Below are 20,428 nucleotides of genomic sequence, written 5' to 3'. Positions count from 1 at the left end.
CACCAAGCAAATATAATTCTTAATAGTTGAAAAAAGAACTACAGAAAAATATACCCAAACACACACCAACACTTATCAAGGAACCTTTTAATTACAAGTAATGAATGCTACTACAGAATAATTCACAGAGGAAATACAACGGGAACTATAGAACTGTATTAATTCATTCAGTGAATATGAGTATGTGATACGTAGATAATTCATTTAGTACAAACTGCAGCTTTCATAGACAGATGTCATGGAAGAGTAAGATAGAAAGAGGAATGTCCATAACGTCTACAGCAGCAGAGAATACCAGTCAAACTGTAAGCAACTCTAACAGAATAATCTGTTAAAAGTGTGCATAACAATGTTGTATTCTTCAGAAGTAATTCAGTAAGAACAACAACAAAAAAAAGCCTTATATAAACCTCTGAAAACCATCTGAAATGATAAAGAACAATATAGTTTTCAGAGCTATAAAAGTGATACTGCAAACCTATGTAGTCCTTGGCCTTCCCAAAGCTCTGAGAAGTTCAGGATCACCAGACTACCAGACTAAAAGGAACAAAAAACCACACATAAACACACACACACACACACACACACACACACAAATAAATAAATAAATAAATAAATAAATAAATAAAAATAAAATAGTGCCTATCAAAGAGGAAGATAGGAAAACACTGAAAAATTAAAACATGGATTAGGAAGAGTGCACCATTGATTATAATAATTTAATGGCATTGTAAGTTTTGTGATCTAAAGTATTAGAGCTGTACAGATACATATTCTATGATTCTATGTAGTACCAAAATGACTTTGTTCTCTTAACCAAAGCTGTTAAATGACAAGCATAAAGCCAATGTATTTCACCACATATTCAAGTGAGACAGATGTGCTGATGTTTTCCAAGCTTCATTTGCACCATTATAAACCCCCATTTCACAACTGTGAAAGGATTCTGTTTGCTGCTATGTCTGTGGATCTTGCACATCCACAAAGATTTTTGAGCAACTGCCACTATAAATGCTACTGGTGAATTTGCCAGCAGTGCTGTCAGAAACTCGGCTCAGTGAGCCAATGTGTGAGGCATATACACTGAGCTGGATCATTTACGTATACCATAAATTTCTCATCTGGTTATCCAGAGGCTTAACTTTTCTATGTTTACCATACCTTTAACCATAAATCATCAATATAAAAAATTATTTCATAAGGTAAAAATAATTCTGAATTCATATTTAGTAGAAAGTCATTTCAAGCTCCTAGAGTCATTAGAATTGGAAAGCACACTACAGTCCTAACAAAGTTAAATTCTTGGCAATGTTAAAAAAACATATACTAAATGTAACCACCCATAGCAGAACTTGTGTTCCTAAACTGGCTTTCTAGCAGTTCGGTTCCATACTCAGAAGTACGTGTATGCTTAGAAGTATGCATACAGGTTCTACCATCTTCACTGAGGATTGTACACATACAGAATGTCTGGCAGAATGTGCTCTTACTGTAAATGGAAGGAATTAACATATCAATATAAAAAATGTAAAATGGAAAAGTGATGTAACAACACTATTTTTTTTTTTACAAGGACAAGATGCATCTTTCTATATACTTAATGACAAAATAATTGACAAGCTTTAAACTTGTCATTTTTTCCATACATCCGTATTTCCTCTGTCAGAACAGTGCCTCTCTTCATTGCAGCAGAAGACAGTCTGGGAAGACCAACTCCTAATCAAATAGTGATTATTATGCTACAAAATCTTAAAATCTTCAAATTCTACAAAATCTTAACATGTAAGAATCTGGCTTTAAAAAACCTAACTGTCTTTCTCATTGAATTTTGAGCCAAACTGAAAATGGACATGATATTTGCTTCACAGCCCCAACTATCCCAGGTCAGGAACAATCTTTTTTAAGTTGCTCTTCACACAGTAGGAAGAACTCTTTAGGTTTCTAATTTTTACAACCAATTATTAAAGCTCTTTTTTTGTTTGTTTGTTTGCTTTTCCCTCAATTGTTAGATTCTTCAGCCACAATACAACATCCTTTTGCTGTTGAAGCAAAAGTAAAACATCCTTTGACAAGCTATCTGCATAAGTAAAAATACATACAACCAAAATCTAAAAGTCAGAATCTTTGGATGTGACTCCCACAATCAGAATGGGGACTTAAAAGTCATATATTCAGTAAGTGGAAGAGGACAGCTTGAAATTCTTTTCATATGCTTTGTGATCTCTGAGCTTGTCTCTTTTCTTTCTGTAAAACAGAAAGAAAAGCCAAGCTGCTCCTGTATAAATAATACCACAGACTTATGTGCAATATATGTCAATTAGAACCAACACTGTATGCTAACACGCGAGTTCTGAACATTTTCCACTCTATTGTGAAGCTTTAGTCATGAATGCATCCTTTTATACTTCAATGCTATTTTGCAATTAGCTTGTTATGGAAAAACCCCTTTCAAAAAAACAAGTTTGGTAACTCAGAGAATTATGATAACACATTATGTCAAAATCTATACATGTAGAATACTTTTAAAAGCCCTCTCTCATAGCAGAAATGTGACTTTAATTGACTTACACCAAGGATATATTGCTCCTTTGTCTATATCTATTAGTCTTATCTGTCTTCAATCATTTATCAGTTCCCCAGTTCAGAGAAGACGAACTAGTAGGCAACCATTTTCTCCCTTAAAGGGACACTGTCAAGTACTTTTCATACTGATTTTGTGCTTGTTTTTCCACTTACCCTTGATATTTGATATGTTCTTGTAAGTATAATTTTGTATTTTCCTACCTGTTTTGTTCCTTCTGCTCCTTTCATGGAGCAACAAGCTACTCTGTCCTACTGAAAAATACTTACTTGTTTGTGATCAGTGTCATCGCAGCTGTCAACACAGTTCTGGGAACAGGATTTATTAGTTAACTTGTGCTCCCTCTGCTGGCTGGCTGGTTGGCTCTGCAGCAGCAGAACAAAAATACTGTGTATAGTCACGCACAAACAGCAGCGATCACTTGTAAAGAAAAAAATCCTGACAAGCAGTGGTGGATTTAGAGGAAGAAAAAGTGTGGAACATGGAAGGCATTTTTCCAACAGATTATAACAAGAAAAAAAAAAAAAAAAAAAGGTTATACATGAACTACTTGACAGTATCCCTTTAATTTTTCATATTTTATAATCCCAAAACCATGAAGCATTCATAATGGAATAGAACTTCTAGATCATCTAATCCATCCTACAGCAATGGTATGATTGCTGTTTATAATGTATTTCCCAGTCGTTACTTCATCTACTTTCAAACCTCTGTAAATTTCTTTCCCTTAGGAAACTATTTCACAGCTCTGTATGATCTGTTTAGAGTATTACACAGCAGAGCACCATGTCACTTTATTACAGTACTGTAACATGTCACAGTAATTTGATGGAATGAAAAAATGTAGCCCATGAAACAAATCCATTGTTGGAGACAAGCAAAAGCACACAGCAGCATGGACAACAGCTAGCAGCTTGCCATATGGTAAGTATGCCAATTGAATGAGAAGCATCTTTGCACTGCACCCAGAAAGGGGCAGCTTGCTCTTCTGCTCTCCTCTTTCAACTCTTAATGAATAGTATTTGTTATCTGAACATTGTATGCACTTTTGGAATTCAGTTGTCTGTCATTTCTACAGAAGAAAATAAAATTCCTTATTTTGAAAAGAGAAAAAGAATTGAATTAAGAGCAAATCAACGTCAACACCCAAAGTGTGCCTTCCACAGGACAAGCTTTTGGTGGTAAAGTTTTCAAGGACATCATCCATCCACTAACCCATAAATGAGACTAATGTAATTTGTCTGCTTAACACGGGGAGTAGAGAATACTGGTAATCTTGCCGATCTGCTTCCTGAAGTTCATGAACATTCCTGAGGTCTCAATGCTCTTTAACAACCTGAATATGTTGAAACCATAACTATGACACTGCTCACTCCACCACTGCATTACATTCTCAACAGCAGTGCACATTCAGCACAAAAAAGTCTTCAGTTGGAATGGATCAGACCCAACAAAATATTTGATTGTTTAAAGCAGAAGTATCCAAAACTACAAATTTGCAACCCCAGTTAAGGGGCTTTCCAACCAAAGTGTATCCAGCTTCATAGCCATTTAAACTTTTTATTTTTAAATTCTCTAGGCTCTTCTTTGCATGCCTATAATTGTCTTTGTCTTGGTAGGGAAGAACTATTCAATATTGATCATATACCTAAGCCCAGTCAAGATTCAGAGAAGGATTTCCTCTAAGCCTCTTTCAGAGGATGACCTGGTAGACAAAACCAGAACCTGATTCATGCTGTCTTCTTTAAGCATCTCACAAAAACGAAAAAAAAAAAAAAAAAAGGGCTTATAATCTTAATTTAGTATTTATTAGGTCCAAGTGATACTGATACTCTCTCTGTACAACAATCAGTCCCTGGCCATCAAAAGGATTTAGATACCTGCACAGTTCAGTAATTACAAGCCTAAAGTGTTCAAAATTATACCTCTATCTTTCACAAATTTTCTCAACAACAGACAATTTGTAGTATCCAAGAGCAGATTTCATTTGTATGTTGAGCTCTGTCATCCAGTGAGCAGTGCAAGGAGTCTAGGAAAGGCCCAAGTTCCAGTCTAGCCTCCAAGACAGTAATTTAAGTCAGAGGATAAAACACAGACAGCTGACTAGTGAGTAGATAAAGTCCTCCTCTTTCTCTCTGCTCTCTTCCAGTGAGCCTCCACAATAGCACAGCATTTTTGGATTCCAATGGTAAAGTCACTCTTACCTATGTACAGCACTAACAACTTAAGAAAGACTTCATGATTCTTCTGAAATTTAGTTGCAGTGTTTGATTTCAGGTGTTTACATGCCTTAGTGCATTTGTCTAATGGTTTATTTATTTTTTTTAAACCAAAGCTGTAGCCTGGGAGCAGCTCTGCTATCTTTCAGGGACTATAATAAAACTCATAATTATTTATTATCACATGAAGGCTCTTCAAAAGCGGAATTTTCTACATCAACAGACACATCAAAACATATATACAGACTGTATAAATAACTTGTGTAAATGTAAAGGAGAAATCTTTTTTTCTCCATCACCCACTCCTGTTACATTCTTTTGTTTATTGTTACCAACCTAATAACACTTAAGAAATCTTTTAGCTACCTTTTTCACATTATATCACACTAATTCAGAAAACATGCAATTTAACTGAAAATTCACTCCAACAAATACAGCAAAATTATTTGTGCTTTTTCAAAGATGCACACATACACTGAGTAGGTTAAACTAGACTTAAGATCTAAGAAACCTTATTTACTACATATGTGGGTTTAAATTTTCCCAATGCTACTTAGAAATGTAGCAAACAGATGCATTTGATCCCAGTACTTTCTTAACTTCATCTTAATAAATAAAATCTGTTACTAAAATAAATTTAACTTTTGTTAGTGGTTCTACCAAAGCTGTAAGAATTTTCCTTCATTCATTTCAAATTCTCTGATTGGCAAGGCCCTGTATTGAAAATGTTTGGCTTCTGGGAGGAAAAAAAAAAAAATACAGGAGGCGTAGTGTAAATTATTGAGTGCATTCTTTAATATATCAGAAATATTTCTTGGGAGAATCTTGAGACAGACAGACTCTCATTCTAGAGGCAAATTGTGCACTGCCTCCATAAACATACGATAATAGCAGTGGGTTCAAAAATGAATTAATCTGCTCCCCCTAGCTGGCAACAGAGAAGAAAATCATCACTTCAAAACTTTTCCTGATTAATCAGAAATGTTAACAGCACTTCAAAGGGCCATCTTCTCTTATTTAAGGATGCAGTATTAGGGACAAATTTAGTCCTGTTGTAGGCAGAAAGCTGCACCAAGACTGTGTCTATATAGTAGGGTATATATGTGCCTTCAGTGTCTATATAGTAGGGGATACTATACATATTCCAGTCTGCAAACACAAGAATAGGTTCATAGTGTGCCTAGACCCAAATACAGAATGTAGATTTTTTAAACAGTTTACAAAGTACCTAAATGGTATCTTTATAGTAAGATACTTTAATGGACAATGCTTAAATGCTATATGGAATATAATTAGTTGCATAAATGTATTTTTGCCAGTATGTGATGAGTTGAAGCAAGTAACTTAAAATATATAAAATCATATTTCTTCTATGCAAGAGCTTTGCAAATAGAATGAGCTACAATCCTGTACAAAAACAAAACTTGAAACGTGCTGAACTGAAATACATAACTAGAACTTTTGTCAAAAATGAAAACACTCTTTGTAGGCAGGAAATAAAATGTACCTACAAAACAGTGTTTTTAATTTTTGAAAAAAATAAAAATAAAAAAAAAATGCCCAGCGCAAATCCATGAAAACTCATATTTTCTCCCAAGGGGTGGATTTTCCTAAAATTTCACTGTGATATGCTACCACACACTTATTAACAAAAGATAGGTTTCCCTATATAAAATTCAAAGGTAATCACAAAAAGAATAGAAAATATGACTCCTAAGGGAAAAGTGATACATAGTGGCTGTTTTGAAAAACAACAAATTATTCATTGTAATTACTCTACTGTTTGACTTTAAAAAAAAAAAAAAAAAGAGTGAAAACAAAGACCATGAGTTTTGCTGCTAACAATCCACCATGCTTAATTTTTATTCCACTCCAACACATTCTGACACCTACCATATAGCTTTCCTAATCATTGAAACAAGATAACAAGTAGGACTGGAACTTGGAGACTGGCTTAACTATTCTCAGTTGCTTAATGCCTTTGCCAGAAATATGTTAGTAAAGTACTTGCTAGAGTTTACATTCTATTTTTGCTGTATCAACAAAAACATCCAATTTCTAGGATTGCCAACATTTAAATGATACCCCTACTGAAAGTCAGTGATTACATTTCCTAAAATACTAAAACATTATCTTCCTGTATGCAATTTTCTCATGCTGAGATACAGATAGCATAAAAGAATATACGACCAACTTTTTTCCCCCGCTTATAAAAGAAGACTTGTATTGCTAGAAGATCTAGCAAAAGGATTGCTTTAATTACATATTTTTGCTCTCTTGACTGACAGACATTCATTTGATGCTTATTCCTGCTTTTGTGTACCAATTATTCTCATTTAACTGTGAAATATCTCAATAAATAAGTGCTTTCTTAAGTGACTGAAGTTAGCACTTACCTGCTGGATACCATAGGTCCAGCCTTGCCTGATACGGTCCCTTGCCCACACATTGTGAGCATTCTCTGCTAGTTTATCCACCATAGCTTCTTGAGAGGGGGTCAGTTTGATAAAACTCAGATCCATGGGAGCAGGCTTATACCCACTCAACAACTGGTAGCTGCCAAAGAAACACAGAACTTGCAGTTACTTGTCAGTAAGAAAAATAAATAATAACAGGATCTGCAAAGGAAAGAAGTGACAACTATGTAATAGTCTATAAAAATAATCTGTCTTATAGCATAAAGAATAATAACATACTGACATTTGATTTTTTTTTCAAACTAATTGCATCTTGATCAGGTTAAGTAGCTGTAGTAATGAAAGCTATACCAAATGAGCTGAACTAAAATGTTTCCAAAGTATTTTAGTACTTTCACATATTTAAAGTAGTAGATTAAGATGTGATCTATCTAAATACTTATATGAACACTATTATAATTAACTCTAAGCACTTCACAATAATTATTAGAGTTTAACTACTTCCTACTGATGAAAGAAAATATTTTCTTCCTTTTACATATAGGAATGTGAGACTGAACAGGTTAAATTAATTACTCAAGATCACACATGAAATCTGTTTATTGTAAATTTTTCTTTATAATACCTCATCCCTTAGTTAACCTTTAAATTTTAGAAGCAAATGCTTAAAACTTAAGCATGACTTCTGAAAAGTTCCCTCGTTATTTTTAGCACTCCTAAGAATGAAGTGTATTTTGCATTTATGAAGTTTCTCCCACAGAATTAATTATAGTCATCTCCCACATTGCTTATGACCAAGCTTTCTTCAATAAAGACTGTAACACATATGGTAATTGGTGCAGTATATCAGGACTACAACACTAAGGTGCACCATTGGGATCCACCCACACAAAACAACTCTAGCCCCAGTGTCTTCATAAGATAGAATGTAGGAGTCTTGCCTAGCATTTCTCTGTAAGAGGGAAGGGGATTTGATAGTTTTTCAATCTTTTGGAGTAGTATGCCAAGCATGTTAAAATAATAGTAACAGTACTATAATAATATTGGCAACAACAATGGAAAGTTCTTGGTCTGGTTAGCAGCTGAACTGTGCCCTCAATCAAATTAAAAATAAAAATAAAAATGATAATACAGATCTGGTTGCAAATCTTTGATTCTTTGCAAGCAGGTTATTATGATTGCAAAGTACAAAACAACTGAATAATCATTCCAGTCCAGCACTTAAAGGTATGTAGAAGCGTAGTGTCTGCTGCTTTATGCGCATCTGGTGCATTGCCTTTTCAATCCAAAAGGGCTAATAAGGGGGGAGCCATAAACAAGAACATACAGAGACATAAACCTGCTAAGAGAGTCAATGATGACAACAAGCCTGGCCAATCTCACTAACTGGCAAGGAGACGAGTGTGAGAGACTATTTTCAGTCAGAGTATCTTGCTAAGGGCATTGCCAAACTGGGAATATAAGGAAAGAAGGAGACAAACACAGAAACAGGAAACCTGACAACATCCAGAAGCAAACCTAGTCACTACTGCTAACTGATGGACTGTCAAGGCACTGAAGGCAAAATGGGGCTTTGCAACTCATCAGGATGTAACTTTTATGGTCCGGGATGTTGCACAGTGTCGGTGGGACATGTACCAACTGCTCAGGAAATGTACACGGGAAGATAAAGCAGGAAGAACAATGCAGGGGGTAGACAGAAAGTGGGAGCAATGTGTGTTGGTGACGAGGTGCTGGCCAAGGGCTGCAGAGCTCCTCCGTGAGGCAAGGCCATAGCTGCCCAGTGCCAAACACAGCCGGCTCCTATGGCCCCACGGCAGGTCACAATTGGGCCCAGCTACCACAGATGGGAGCCTAAGGAAAAGTGTAATTAAGAGCGGGTGAAACACTGAATGGCAGTGCATTCTTCCTTGTCACAATCCCCTGCATAACTGTTCTCCTGTGCTTAAAAAGGTAAAATAGCCATAGATATTTCTATGTAAGAGCAAGGTAAAAGGACCAGGTGTCTCAAAAGATGTTCGTGTTTTTGTCTCAGAGGATATGTATACTTTATTTCAGGATGTAAATGGCTGTTCATGAAAGATAAGTATCAATGGATCCTTAAAAACAAAAATATTCTGTGCGTACAAATTCATGTTCAAAAACTGTCAAGCTGCAGAGAGATGTTACCATTTGCAACAAGTAGCTACAGCCACAGCTCCTGTCTGGTCATCTGCTTGTCTCCACAAATCAGTAAAATGACTGGTCCTATCTTGCTCAGTATCTCTGGCGGTCTTACATTATAAATAGATTTAAAGAAGTAGGTAAAACAATCTGGAATAATTTTCAAGCTGAAAATTTAGCTGCTTTAATAGCACATTATCACTACAATACTGATCTGAAATGGATTTATAACAAGCTTTATGGCATCTTTGCTTGTACTATCACCTAAAGTTTAACAGAGAGTAGTAGAGGTATATTTTTTAATGATTTGAGTACATATTCTGCTCTCTTGATTAAAGATTTCCAGCAGTCTATGTGAGTTGTTTTACAGGAAAAAAAAGTTAACTTTCTTCTTTTAATTCTGACTTTTTTTTACATACTGTAGAAATACTAAGTATTCAGAATTTCAGAGAGATATTTGCAAAGTAAAGGTTATTTAAGTTTGGATTGTTCAATAACCTAATGTAAAGTTATACCTGGAAAAAACTTTGTGAGAAAAAGAGAATTTACATCAGCAAAAACTGTATTTGCAGTGCACTTTAAACTATTGTTCAAACTGGTCCAAAAAAAGTACCTTTGTGAAGTTATGCTGTATTAGAAACCACAAATTTCTGGCACAAACTTAAGTTAAAAATTTGCTTTTCCCCAATCTGTAACCCATGGGGCTGTGATGCCAAAATTCTGTTAGAGTGACACAAATAGAAACTTGTTTTCTTAGAATTTTACAATATTATTTGTTATGACAGGATGGCAGAAAATAAAAAGGAGTTAAGAAAGACAAGAATATGCACAGTAGAGATGCAGAACTGCTTAGAAAGTAGAGCAGATGAGCTAATTGCATTCAAGTGATATCTATTGCTGTTATTTCTCATAACAGGATAAAGCTTCTGTGTCAGGCAGATGTAAGAACCCTTAATACATTATCATGGGAAAGCTGACCAAGTGTTGGGATATGCATCTGTATCACCCACAGGAACAAACACAGGAAGTAAGATCTCTTCTCCCATCAAAACCTTAGATTCTTACACACTACCTCCTGTAACTCTTATGGATAAGGCTACTTAAACTGCAGAAGAACAATCCTTCTTCTCTTCTCTCCAGGATAGTATCCCACACAAATCTCTCCAGGATTGTATCCCACACAAAAAAAAAAAAAAAAAAAAAGCCTTACAAATACACACACATCTTGAAATTGCTTTTTTTTTTTTTTTTTTTTTGTATCCATTGTATATAAGGTATCAAAATTCTGACTTTGTATATATGGTTGGACCTCAGATACCCAAAGTTAAGAGTTTCATTAAGAGTTTCATTAAGAGTTTCAAAGTTAAGAGTTTCAGTGACATTAAGGTAACTCAGCACTGGTGGTACTAGCACTTAGTAGCTCTTAATAATAAGCAAGGAACTTGAATTTCTAATTTAAATTTTGGAATAACAGAAAAATCAGAAGTTTTCTTCTGTGACCTTTACTGTTCTACGCTTATTCACTTTTTAATCTCTTTTATCCTAAGCTAGACAAGCTTAAAAATCATGACCTCAAGCATATAGTGTTGTCATATGCTTATCACCAAGTGTAGTTCCATTGCTTTCAGCTATGTTAATGTTCGCAAATTTTTCATTCCCAAGGAAGAAGCCATGGCACATTGGCTGGACAATGAGAGCTTGTTTCAAAGCTGCAGAAGTGCAGGCTACTATACCAGTCCTAGCAATCTTCTTGCCAACCTTGATCACGCGGGAAGAAACGAGGCAGCTATACTACTTCTGTAGAGGTTGTCACTATATGGCCATTCTATGACTTTCAAAAGGGTTGAAAGTAGCATATAAAAATGTATGGATGAGTTTGTCATAAAAATCCCATGAAAAGTTGCTACAGTAGACTCTAAAAAAAAACTTTGTAATGATGCATTGAAAGCCAGGCATTTCAATATATCACACAAAAACTTTGTCTACACATCAGATCACAAATATCTAAATGTAAAAGTGTAGATGAAGGTATGTGTAAATTTCTTAAAATTCATAGGCATGAATGTATAGTATAAGTATCAGTAAAACCAGCAATATAATATCAAATTATTATAACAACAGTTTGCTTAACTCATCCTACCTAACAAAAAGATGCATTTGAATTTCAACTTACTTCTTTGGAAGTTTCATTTTTTTCACTTTTTCTTCAGCATGTTCATCAGCAATTCCAACATGGCAGCCTAATGCCAGCAGGGTTCTGGAACACAGGAATCAGAGATAAAATTACTGCCAGTATTTCTATACTGAATTGTTCCTAGGTATATAAACAGCACCACACAACAAACAAATGAGACCTATGGGAATGACAACAGTGTAGAACAGAGAGATCAACACCACTTTTTTTTGGTATATGTAATAAGCTTTATGGTGACATTAAGAAAATGCCACAAGATGTTCCTAAACAGTTTAGTAAAAATATGAGTGGACTACTTCAAAATGGAACTATCATATCATTTATTTCTTCTGTGTGGGGCATCAGCTGAAAGATTACCTGCAGTTGAAATATATTTTTCTGCTTCCTATACCTATTTCTATGGCTTATATACCCATTCATACTGCTGTATATCAAAACCTTTTTTTCTGCTATGTCATGGTTCTTCTGTTGTGGTTTTGGATAGGATGAAGTTAACATTCTTTGTGAAGTCTTGTGTGATGCTGTGTTTCAGATTTTTGATGAAAATGGTGTTGATAGCACACCAATGTTTTTGTTTGTTGCAGAGCAGCGCTTACACAGAAACAAGGACTTTTCTGCTTCTCCTGCTGCCTTGCCAGAAGGGGGCCTGAGGGTGGGGGGTCAGCTAGGGCAGCTGACACAAACTGACCAAAGGGGTAATAAAGGCTTGGCAATAGAGGCTTCAGGAGAGGGCGAGGAGGTGGGGGATGGTTGGAGAGATGGCATTTGTCTTTCCAAGAAACCATTAGGCATGATGAGTCCTGCTTTTCTGGAAGTGCCTTAACACCTGCCTGCCAATAGGAAGTAGCAAATGAATTCCTTGCTTTGCTTGTGCGTGCAGCTTTTGCTTTATCTGGTAAACTGTTTTTATCTCAACCCATGAATTCTCACAGTTTTACCTTCCCAATTCTCTCCCCACTCCAGCTAAGGAAGAGTGAGTGAGTGACTGCATGCTACTTAGCTGCCTGCCAGGGCTAATCCACAACACTCCTAAACTGAAGAAAGGAGAAAAGGCAGGAAACATCACCTGTTACCTTTAAAATGTGCCTTCTTTAGGCTGTTACTCAGATTTTAATTGTATTTGGATTTTGTTAGGCTACACTACTAAAGAGAGGGTTGACAACAGAATACACTATAAGCATTAGACCAAAACAGCCATCACAATGCTCAGAATGGATGCTACACATCGATCCACTTTCAGACTAGAAACAGGGTGCTGTGGACCACAGGGCTTCTACCACAGAGCCACTGACCTAGGTAAGATATTCTAGCCTGACCCTGTAAGATAAGGCTTATTTCAGAAAACAGTTACTATATGACCTCAAAACAGGGTTGACAATATTAATTAGCTTTCTCATAACTTCAAACTCCCTCCCTTCCATACATTCATGTTATCCAGCAGTGTATTTCTTAAATCTCATTCATCTTGAGGATTTACATCAAGATCCATCTTGATCTGTAACTCATCAATTATTTGTTCCTGCTCTTAATTTCAGTACTGGGTTATCAAGTCTTAGCTTCTTTAACCTAGGTGCACTACTAAAATATTAACAGTAAAATGAAAATAAACACTGGGTAAAAGTTAATAGGACAATTTGGTGTCAGATCAGAAGTTTCTCAAAAGCTGAATTCTTTGACTGGTTACACAAGAGAAATCACACGTGCAAAGCTTGGACTCCAGTCCCAGTTTTAACAATGTTGAAGGAAGCTACAATACAAGGTTTTTATTTGTTCTTGTCTCTATATAAAAACAATATTTTCTGGTCTTTTTCTAACTATATTTATTGCTCTTGAATTGACTGGGAAAAAAATGAGCATAAATACTGCACTAGGCATATATCTCTCGGCAGATGAATCATATGTTTCAAGGAGATTTTTAAAGTGGATTTTTAGTGCTAGCTATGTGAAGTAAGCCCTATTGTTATGGTCTGTGAATCCCAACTTAAAATTACATAGTTAAATCAAACACCAGGAAATCAACATGTGGTGGCTACCTCCTGCAAAACACATAATTTGTCAAAAATGTTCCATGCAGATATATATAATTGGCATAAACCATACCTGATTCCCATACAGTTATCACCAGCATAAGCAATAGAACCTGTCTAACAGGGGAAAGCAGTACAGAGGAGCTAAGCCCCACTAACCCTAATTTTCTTTTAATGCAAGACAAGAAATTGAACCCTACTTTATCTCCAGCTGGACAGAGCAAATTCAAGTCAGAGAGTCACAGCAGGATTAAAAGGCATCTGGGCCCCATGAGTCAGATTTTAATCACACCTCTGGTTAACTGTTGAGGCTGAATCATCAATACTGGTGCAACATGAAAGACCCCCGCAGCACTTCAGAGCTAAACAAGAAAACCAGAAGTGCTTAAAGGAGTCTTTTTAATGCAGCCCTCGGCATAATCTTGATACATATAGTTATCACACACACAACTGAGTAAATAGGTAGATATGGGCAATTCAGCCATAAAATAGGAAGCATCAAAACAGAATAAAATATAAAGCTACACAATAAATATAATAATGTGAAGAAACAATATGAGCAAGCATATTTCAGACGAATGACATTTTCAGAGGTAACTCATTCCTGAATCTTGACATATTCACATTTCATATATCATTTTTATACTTCATAAAAATATTCAATCATACTGAAAAATATACCGAGATCTCAAGATATTGAAATATTGCGTCAGATAATGTGACTCAGAACTTTCTTGGTTTTTGCCTCTCATCTAATACAGCTGACAGCAAAATTTGCAACAAACCAACAACAAAAAACAATTACAGTAAAGAGTTAATTCTTGATGCCTTGCAACACCTTCAAGAATGAAGTACACAGTTTGGAGCAAATTTTAATGACTATAGTGTGTAGCTGATTAGAGGAAGTTTTAAAAGAACATTCTCTCTTCTCCACTGCCTGTTGTTGAAGTTGACTGCTAGTAAATATGAAATAGCAAGTAAAGAACCACTAGCTTACAATTCGAGTCATCACAACATGCACTACATCGAGTCATCACAATCATGCATTATTTAGAATGGGTTAGTGGACTAACTTTTTCAACTTTGCAGGCTTGCGGAAACAAAATGACCATGACGCTCATTTCCTAGTCCCTGAACAGGAGACATCTACATGACAAATACAACACGATACTGCAAAATTAGAACTGCATGCTTCAGAAAAACAGGCACTAATACAACAACACAAAGACTAAACTCAGTAAACCATATGAATTTTGAGATTCACAGAAAGCTTTATGTTTTGGATACTATCCATTTAATAAAAAGGCTCTCTCGATATTAAGTTAAAAAAAAATTACTAAAATAGAAGAAATCCCTAATTTATATGTTTATACAGCCAAATAGGTTTATACAGTCAGGGCTGGATTATATAACCACTAGTCCTGAACCAGTAATGATGTAAGGAATACTAAAATTTGTTTAATATTTAGTGAAACATTATGAGTGTACATTTATAAAATAATACTGAGGGTATTATTTTAATGATAAGCCTGAGTCATATTATATAGATTAATCCAGCAAAAGATGCATCTGTAGGAAAAGTTGATGATAGGTTCAAAAATGGAAAAGAAGAAGCTATTCTTCTTTTAATGTGCTATTCTTAGCACATTAATGTGTTGAAAGGAGCCTAAAAATTTCCTTGTAATTCTAGTACCTTGCTGAAGAAAAATTTGAATTTACTTTCTTGCCTCCAAAGGAGTTCAAGTTCTCTCTGAATGAAATTTATCTCTGAATTATCACATGCATAAAGTCATCTTTATTAATGCTATGTACAAGTGAACGCAACAATATTTTACCATGAAATAAAATTTCAATAGATTGCAAATAGGATTCACTGAAGAATCATATACATATTAGTTTTGAGAACTATTTTTACATGCTGGTAATATAATGGAAAAAATATGTGAGAAAATACTTTGGCTAATAGATTTCCAATGCATTCACGGAAAAGTAAGAATTCACATCTGCTTGACTGACAAAGCTGAGCTGAGAAATTGCCTCTTTGTAAGTCAGATAACTAGATTAATTGAACATACCCATTAACATCCCACTGAAATTTTCTAGCATTCCAACTGGAAAGCTGCCATGAAATTCACACATTTAACAGCCCATCCACAATGCATACTACTGCTTTATGGCAACATGCACAGATACAGAAATAACTTATTGTTAGTCATGTCCGGAAATATCTATCAATTGGCAAAGTATGCTTCATCAACAGAGAAAATTAAAACTAATTACAGAATCACAGAATTTTCTAGGTTGGAAGAGACCTCAAGATCATCGAGTCCAACCTCTGACCTAACGCTAACAGTCCCCACTAAACCATTTCCCTAAGCTCTACATCTAAACGTCTTTTGAAGACTTCCAGGGATGGTGACTCCACCACTTCCCTGGGCAGCCTGTTCCAGTGCCTCACAACCCTTTCAGTGAAGAAGTTCTTCCTAACATCTAACCTAAAACTCCCCTGGCTCAACTTAAGCCCATTCCCCCTCGTCCTGTCACCAGGCACGTGGGAGAACAGGCCAACCCCCACCTCGCTACAGCCTCCCTTGAGGTACCCATAGAGAGCGATAAGGTCGCCCCTGAGCCTCCTCTTCTCCAGGCTGAACAAGCCCAGCTCCCTCAGCTGCTCCTCGTAGGACTTGTTCTCCAGGCCCCTCACCAGCTTCGTCGCCCTTCTCTGCACCCGCTCAAGCACCTCCATGTCCTTCTTGTAGCGAGGGGCCCAAAACTGAACACAGTGCTCGAGGTGCGGCCTCACCAGAGCCGAGTACAGGGGGACGATCACCTCCCTAGCCCTGCTGGTCACACTGTTCCTGATACAAGCCAGGATGCCGTTGGCCTTCTTGGCCACCTGAGCACACTGCTGGCTCATATTCAGCCGACTATCAACCATCACTCCCAGGTCTTTCTCTGCCTGGCAGCTCTCCAACCATTCCTCTCCCAGCCTGTAGCTCTGCTTGGGGTTATTGCGCCCCAGGTGCAGGACCCGGCACTTGGCCTTGTTGAACTTCATGCAGTTGACCTCAGCCCATCGGTGCGGCCTATCCAGATCCTCCTGCAGAGCCTTCCTACCCTCAAGCAGATCGACACACGCACCTAACTTGGTGTCATCTGCGAACTTACTGAGGGTGCACTCGATGCCCTCGTCCAGATCATCGATGAAGATATTAAAGAGGACTGGCCCCAGCACCGAGCCCTGGGGGACGCCACTAGTGACTGGCCTCCAACTGGACTTGGCTCCATTCACCACGACTCTTTGGGCATGGCTATCCAGCCAGTTTCTAACCCAACGAAGCGTGCACCAGTCCAAGCCAAGAGCAGTCAGTTTCTTGAGGAGAATGCTGTGGGAGACAGTGTCAAAAGCCTTGCTGAAGTCAAGGTAGACCACATCCACAGCCTTTCCCTCGTCCACCCAGCGCGTCACTTTGTCATAGAAGGAGATCAGGTTCGTCAGGCATGACCTGCCTTTCATAAACCCATGCTGACTGGTCCTGATCGCCTGCTTCCCCTGCAAGTGCTGCATGATGACTCTCAGGAGGATCTGCTCCATGAGCTTTCCTGGCACTGAGGTCAAACTGACAGGCCTGTAGTTTCCCGGGTCTGCCCTCCGGCCCTTCTTGTAGATGGGCGTCACATTTGCTAGCCGCCAGTTGATTGGGACCTCCCCCGATAGCCAGGACTGCTGATAAATGATGGATAGTGGCTTGGCCAGCTCCTCTGCCAGTTCCCTCAGTACCCTTGGGTGGATCCCATCCGGCCCCATCGACTTGTGCACATCTAAGTGCCGTAGCAGGTCACCAACCAGTTCTTCATGGATAATGAGGGCCACATCCTGCTCCCCATCCCCTTCCACCAGCTCAGTGTACTGAGAATCCAGAGAACATCCGGTATTGCCGCTAAAGACTGAGGCAAAGAAGGCATTGAGCACCTCTGCCTTTTCCTCATCTCTTGTAACTAAGTTTCCCCCCGCATCCAGTAAAGGATGGAGATTCTCCTTAGTCCTCCTTTTTGTGTTGATGTATTTATAGAAACGTTTTTTGTTATCTTTAACGGCAGTAGCCAGATTGAGCTCCAGATGAGCTTTGGCCTTCCTAATTTTGTCCCTGCACAGCCTCGCTACTTCTTTAAAGTCCTCCTTAGTGGCCTGCCCACTTTTCCAAAGCTTATAAACCCTCTTTTTCCTCCTAAGATCAAGCCACAATTCTCTGTTGAGCCAGGCCGGTCTTCTTCCCCGCCAGCTCGTCTTTGGGCACGTGGGGACAGACCGTTCCTGTGCCATTAAGACTTCCCTCTTGAAGAGCGCCCAGCTTTCCTGGACTCCTCTGCCCTTCAGAACCGCCTCCCAAGGGACTCCACCAACCAGTGTCCTGAGCAGCTCAAAGTCAGCCCTCCGAAAGTCCAATACAGCGGTTTTACTGGTCCCCTTCCTGGCCTCGCCAAGAATAGTGAACTCCACCATTGCGTGGTCACTCTGCCCAAGACAGCTCCCGACAATCACGTCCTCCACCAGTCCTTCTCTGTTTGTGAAGAGAATGTCTAGCGGGGCACCACCCCTGGTAGGTTCACTAACCAGCTGCGTCAGGAAGCTATCTTCCACACTCTCCAGAAACCTCCTAGACTGCTTTCTCAGGGCTGTGTTGTGCTTCCAGGATATGTCAGGGAAGTTGAACTAAACGATTAAACTAAATGGAAGTAAACCAAACAAGAAATAAAAGAGATTTTTCAAAGTTTGGATCTATTTCTCCTTTCTCCAAGCTAGACAAAATCTGCTGGAGTTTCCATTTCATAATCAGCACTACCACAATAACATAACAATTTATGAAATGAAAAAGAAAGGCTTATCACTATGTATTTGCACTAACATGAGCTAACTCGTGTTACTTACACTCTTTTGTTACTTACACAGGCTAAAACTTCCATAGACATTGAAAGAGAATTTATCAAAGCCATTTTCAGTGCCAACCACATCATTCATTGATGGATCTGACTCTCATTTTCGTGTTACTGCCATCACCCAGCATGAAACACCACATGTCAAATTATAATTCTGGAAACTGCAACTCCTTAGGTTTGAGGAAATGCTTACTGTAAGCTTTAGAAGTTTGAAGCAACTTACTTCAATGTTTCAAGTGACATTTGCAGGTTATAATTTCTCTCCTGCTCTGGCAATTTTGAAAATTCCACTAAGCATGGGTGCTGTCTTTTGTTGTCATCTCTAACCTGAAAAGACAGTAAAGAAATAAATTTAGCATGTCTTAAAAACTAGCTGAAATTTAAAAACAGTTCAAAACACAAAGTACTTCAGTATGATCTCATCAGCATTATGCAAACTGAAAAGCACTTCAAAAACGAAAAAGTCTGTATTTTCAGACTATTTCTCATAGTATAAGCATTCTGTTCAGGTAAGGCAAGATTTGTATTTGCAAGTTGATCTCAAGTGGAACACATGTTGACTTGTACATATCATCATACAAGGGTTCACAACAAATAACGAAATTTCAAAAATAGCTCAATTCATTATGTTTTGACATATAGCCATAAAATAACAACTCATCTTCAGCACAGTGTTTGAAAAATTATGTATCCAATTTCTATAAATAAACTAATCTGAACAGTACTGAAGTAATTAGTGAATATAACATACAGAATTAAGGATAAATTTTCCCTACCCTTTAAATTGAGTGAATGTTTCTTTCTTAAAGTTATGTTCAGTGTCATACAAACAGAGTTCAATCATTCAGCAGTCGAAAATAACTGGAACATTAATTTAATTTTACTGTAGCAAGAGACGTCATGAAATCCATAATTTACAGAACCCTACCTTTTATAAACATAAAACTTCAATCCATAACATTTTTAACCTGCACTTCATATACATAGTTTTAGTCTAATACTTGTCATAATTAGGAAGGGCAACATGAGATGCCAAGATAGCTAAGCATTCTACTGCTCTCAGATTTCTATCTTCAACATATTAGAACATATTGCTCAGTCAATAAAATCTAAAAAGACCGTCTTGCAAGAAGGCTTGATTACAAAATATATATATATATATATATATATATATAAAATTTGCAAATATTAGCTTCAAATGAAAATGTTGATACTTGCTTACTCAAGACTACACTTGTACGAAAACACTTTTTCAAAAGAGTTGGAATGTAGGAAAAAAATGGCAAGGGCTGTCATTTTTTTCAATGCCACTTGGTTTTAGAGCTTCAGTTTACTTATTTTCAAAATGCATAAACTTGAAATAAAAGCCAAGGTACTTTCAAGACAATGAACTAAATATAAGGCAGCCACTAATTTGTAAGGAAGGTTTTTTTTTTGTTGTTGTTGTTTTTTTAAACAAAGCTTTTATAACAAGGTTCGAGTGATGGATCTGTGGAGAGAAATAAATCCAAGCATATCTTTTTCCTGACAGCTAGGACGTCCAGAATTATTATTCACTTGACAAACAACAACTGTGCTACTGAAGATGTTATCACCTCTGCAGCTTTCAAGGGAGACAGACAGCCAACAAGATACTGAGAGTTAATCTGTTTCACTTTACCAGGTGCAGGCTGGGGGACACCTCAGCAATTCCACCCACAGGGTGATAGGTAGTGAGGAACAACTTGGCATAGGAGAGGACATCAAAACCCTATATACATGCTCCTGTGACTTGACTCTCTGATAGCTCTCAAAAAAAATAAAAAAAAATAAAAATACAGTTCAATAGATCCTGAGGAGAAGCAAGCCTATTCATGTAGTGCCTTGTACTGATGCAAGAGCTGGAAACA

The 20,428-nt window shown here is 37.3% G+C and overlaps 1 protein-coding gene across 13 annotated transcripts in view; it reads right to left on the bottom strand.

Moving 5' to 3' along the window:
* RYR2 (ryanodine receptor 2) overlaps window positions 1-20,428 on the bottom strand; it is a 428,706-nt gene that overhangs the window by 156,238 nt on the left and 252,040 nt on the right. For all 13 annotated transcript variants that reach the window (XM_084513246.1, XM_084513253.1, XM_084513254.1 and 10 more), the window contains 3 exons: window positions 18,763-18,866; window positions 11,554-11,637; window positions 7,197-7,356 (listed from right to left, as the gene is read on the bottom strand). In XM_084513246.1, the coding sequence (XP_084369372.1) occupies window positions 7,197-7,356; window positions 11,554-11,637; window positions 18,763-18,866 (348 nt within the window). The remainder of the gene's footprint in view (window positions 1-7,196; window positions 7,357-11,553; window positions 11,638-18,762; window positions 18,867-20,428) is intronic.

Source organism: Aythya ferina (genome assembly GCF_964211825.1).
Source record: "Aythya ferina genome assembly, chromosome: 3".
NCBI lineage: Eukaryota > Metazoa > Chordata > Aves > Anseriformes > Anatidae > Aythya > Aythya ferina.
This window is presented reverse-complemented; position numbering and strand designations above follow the sequence as displayed.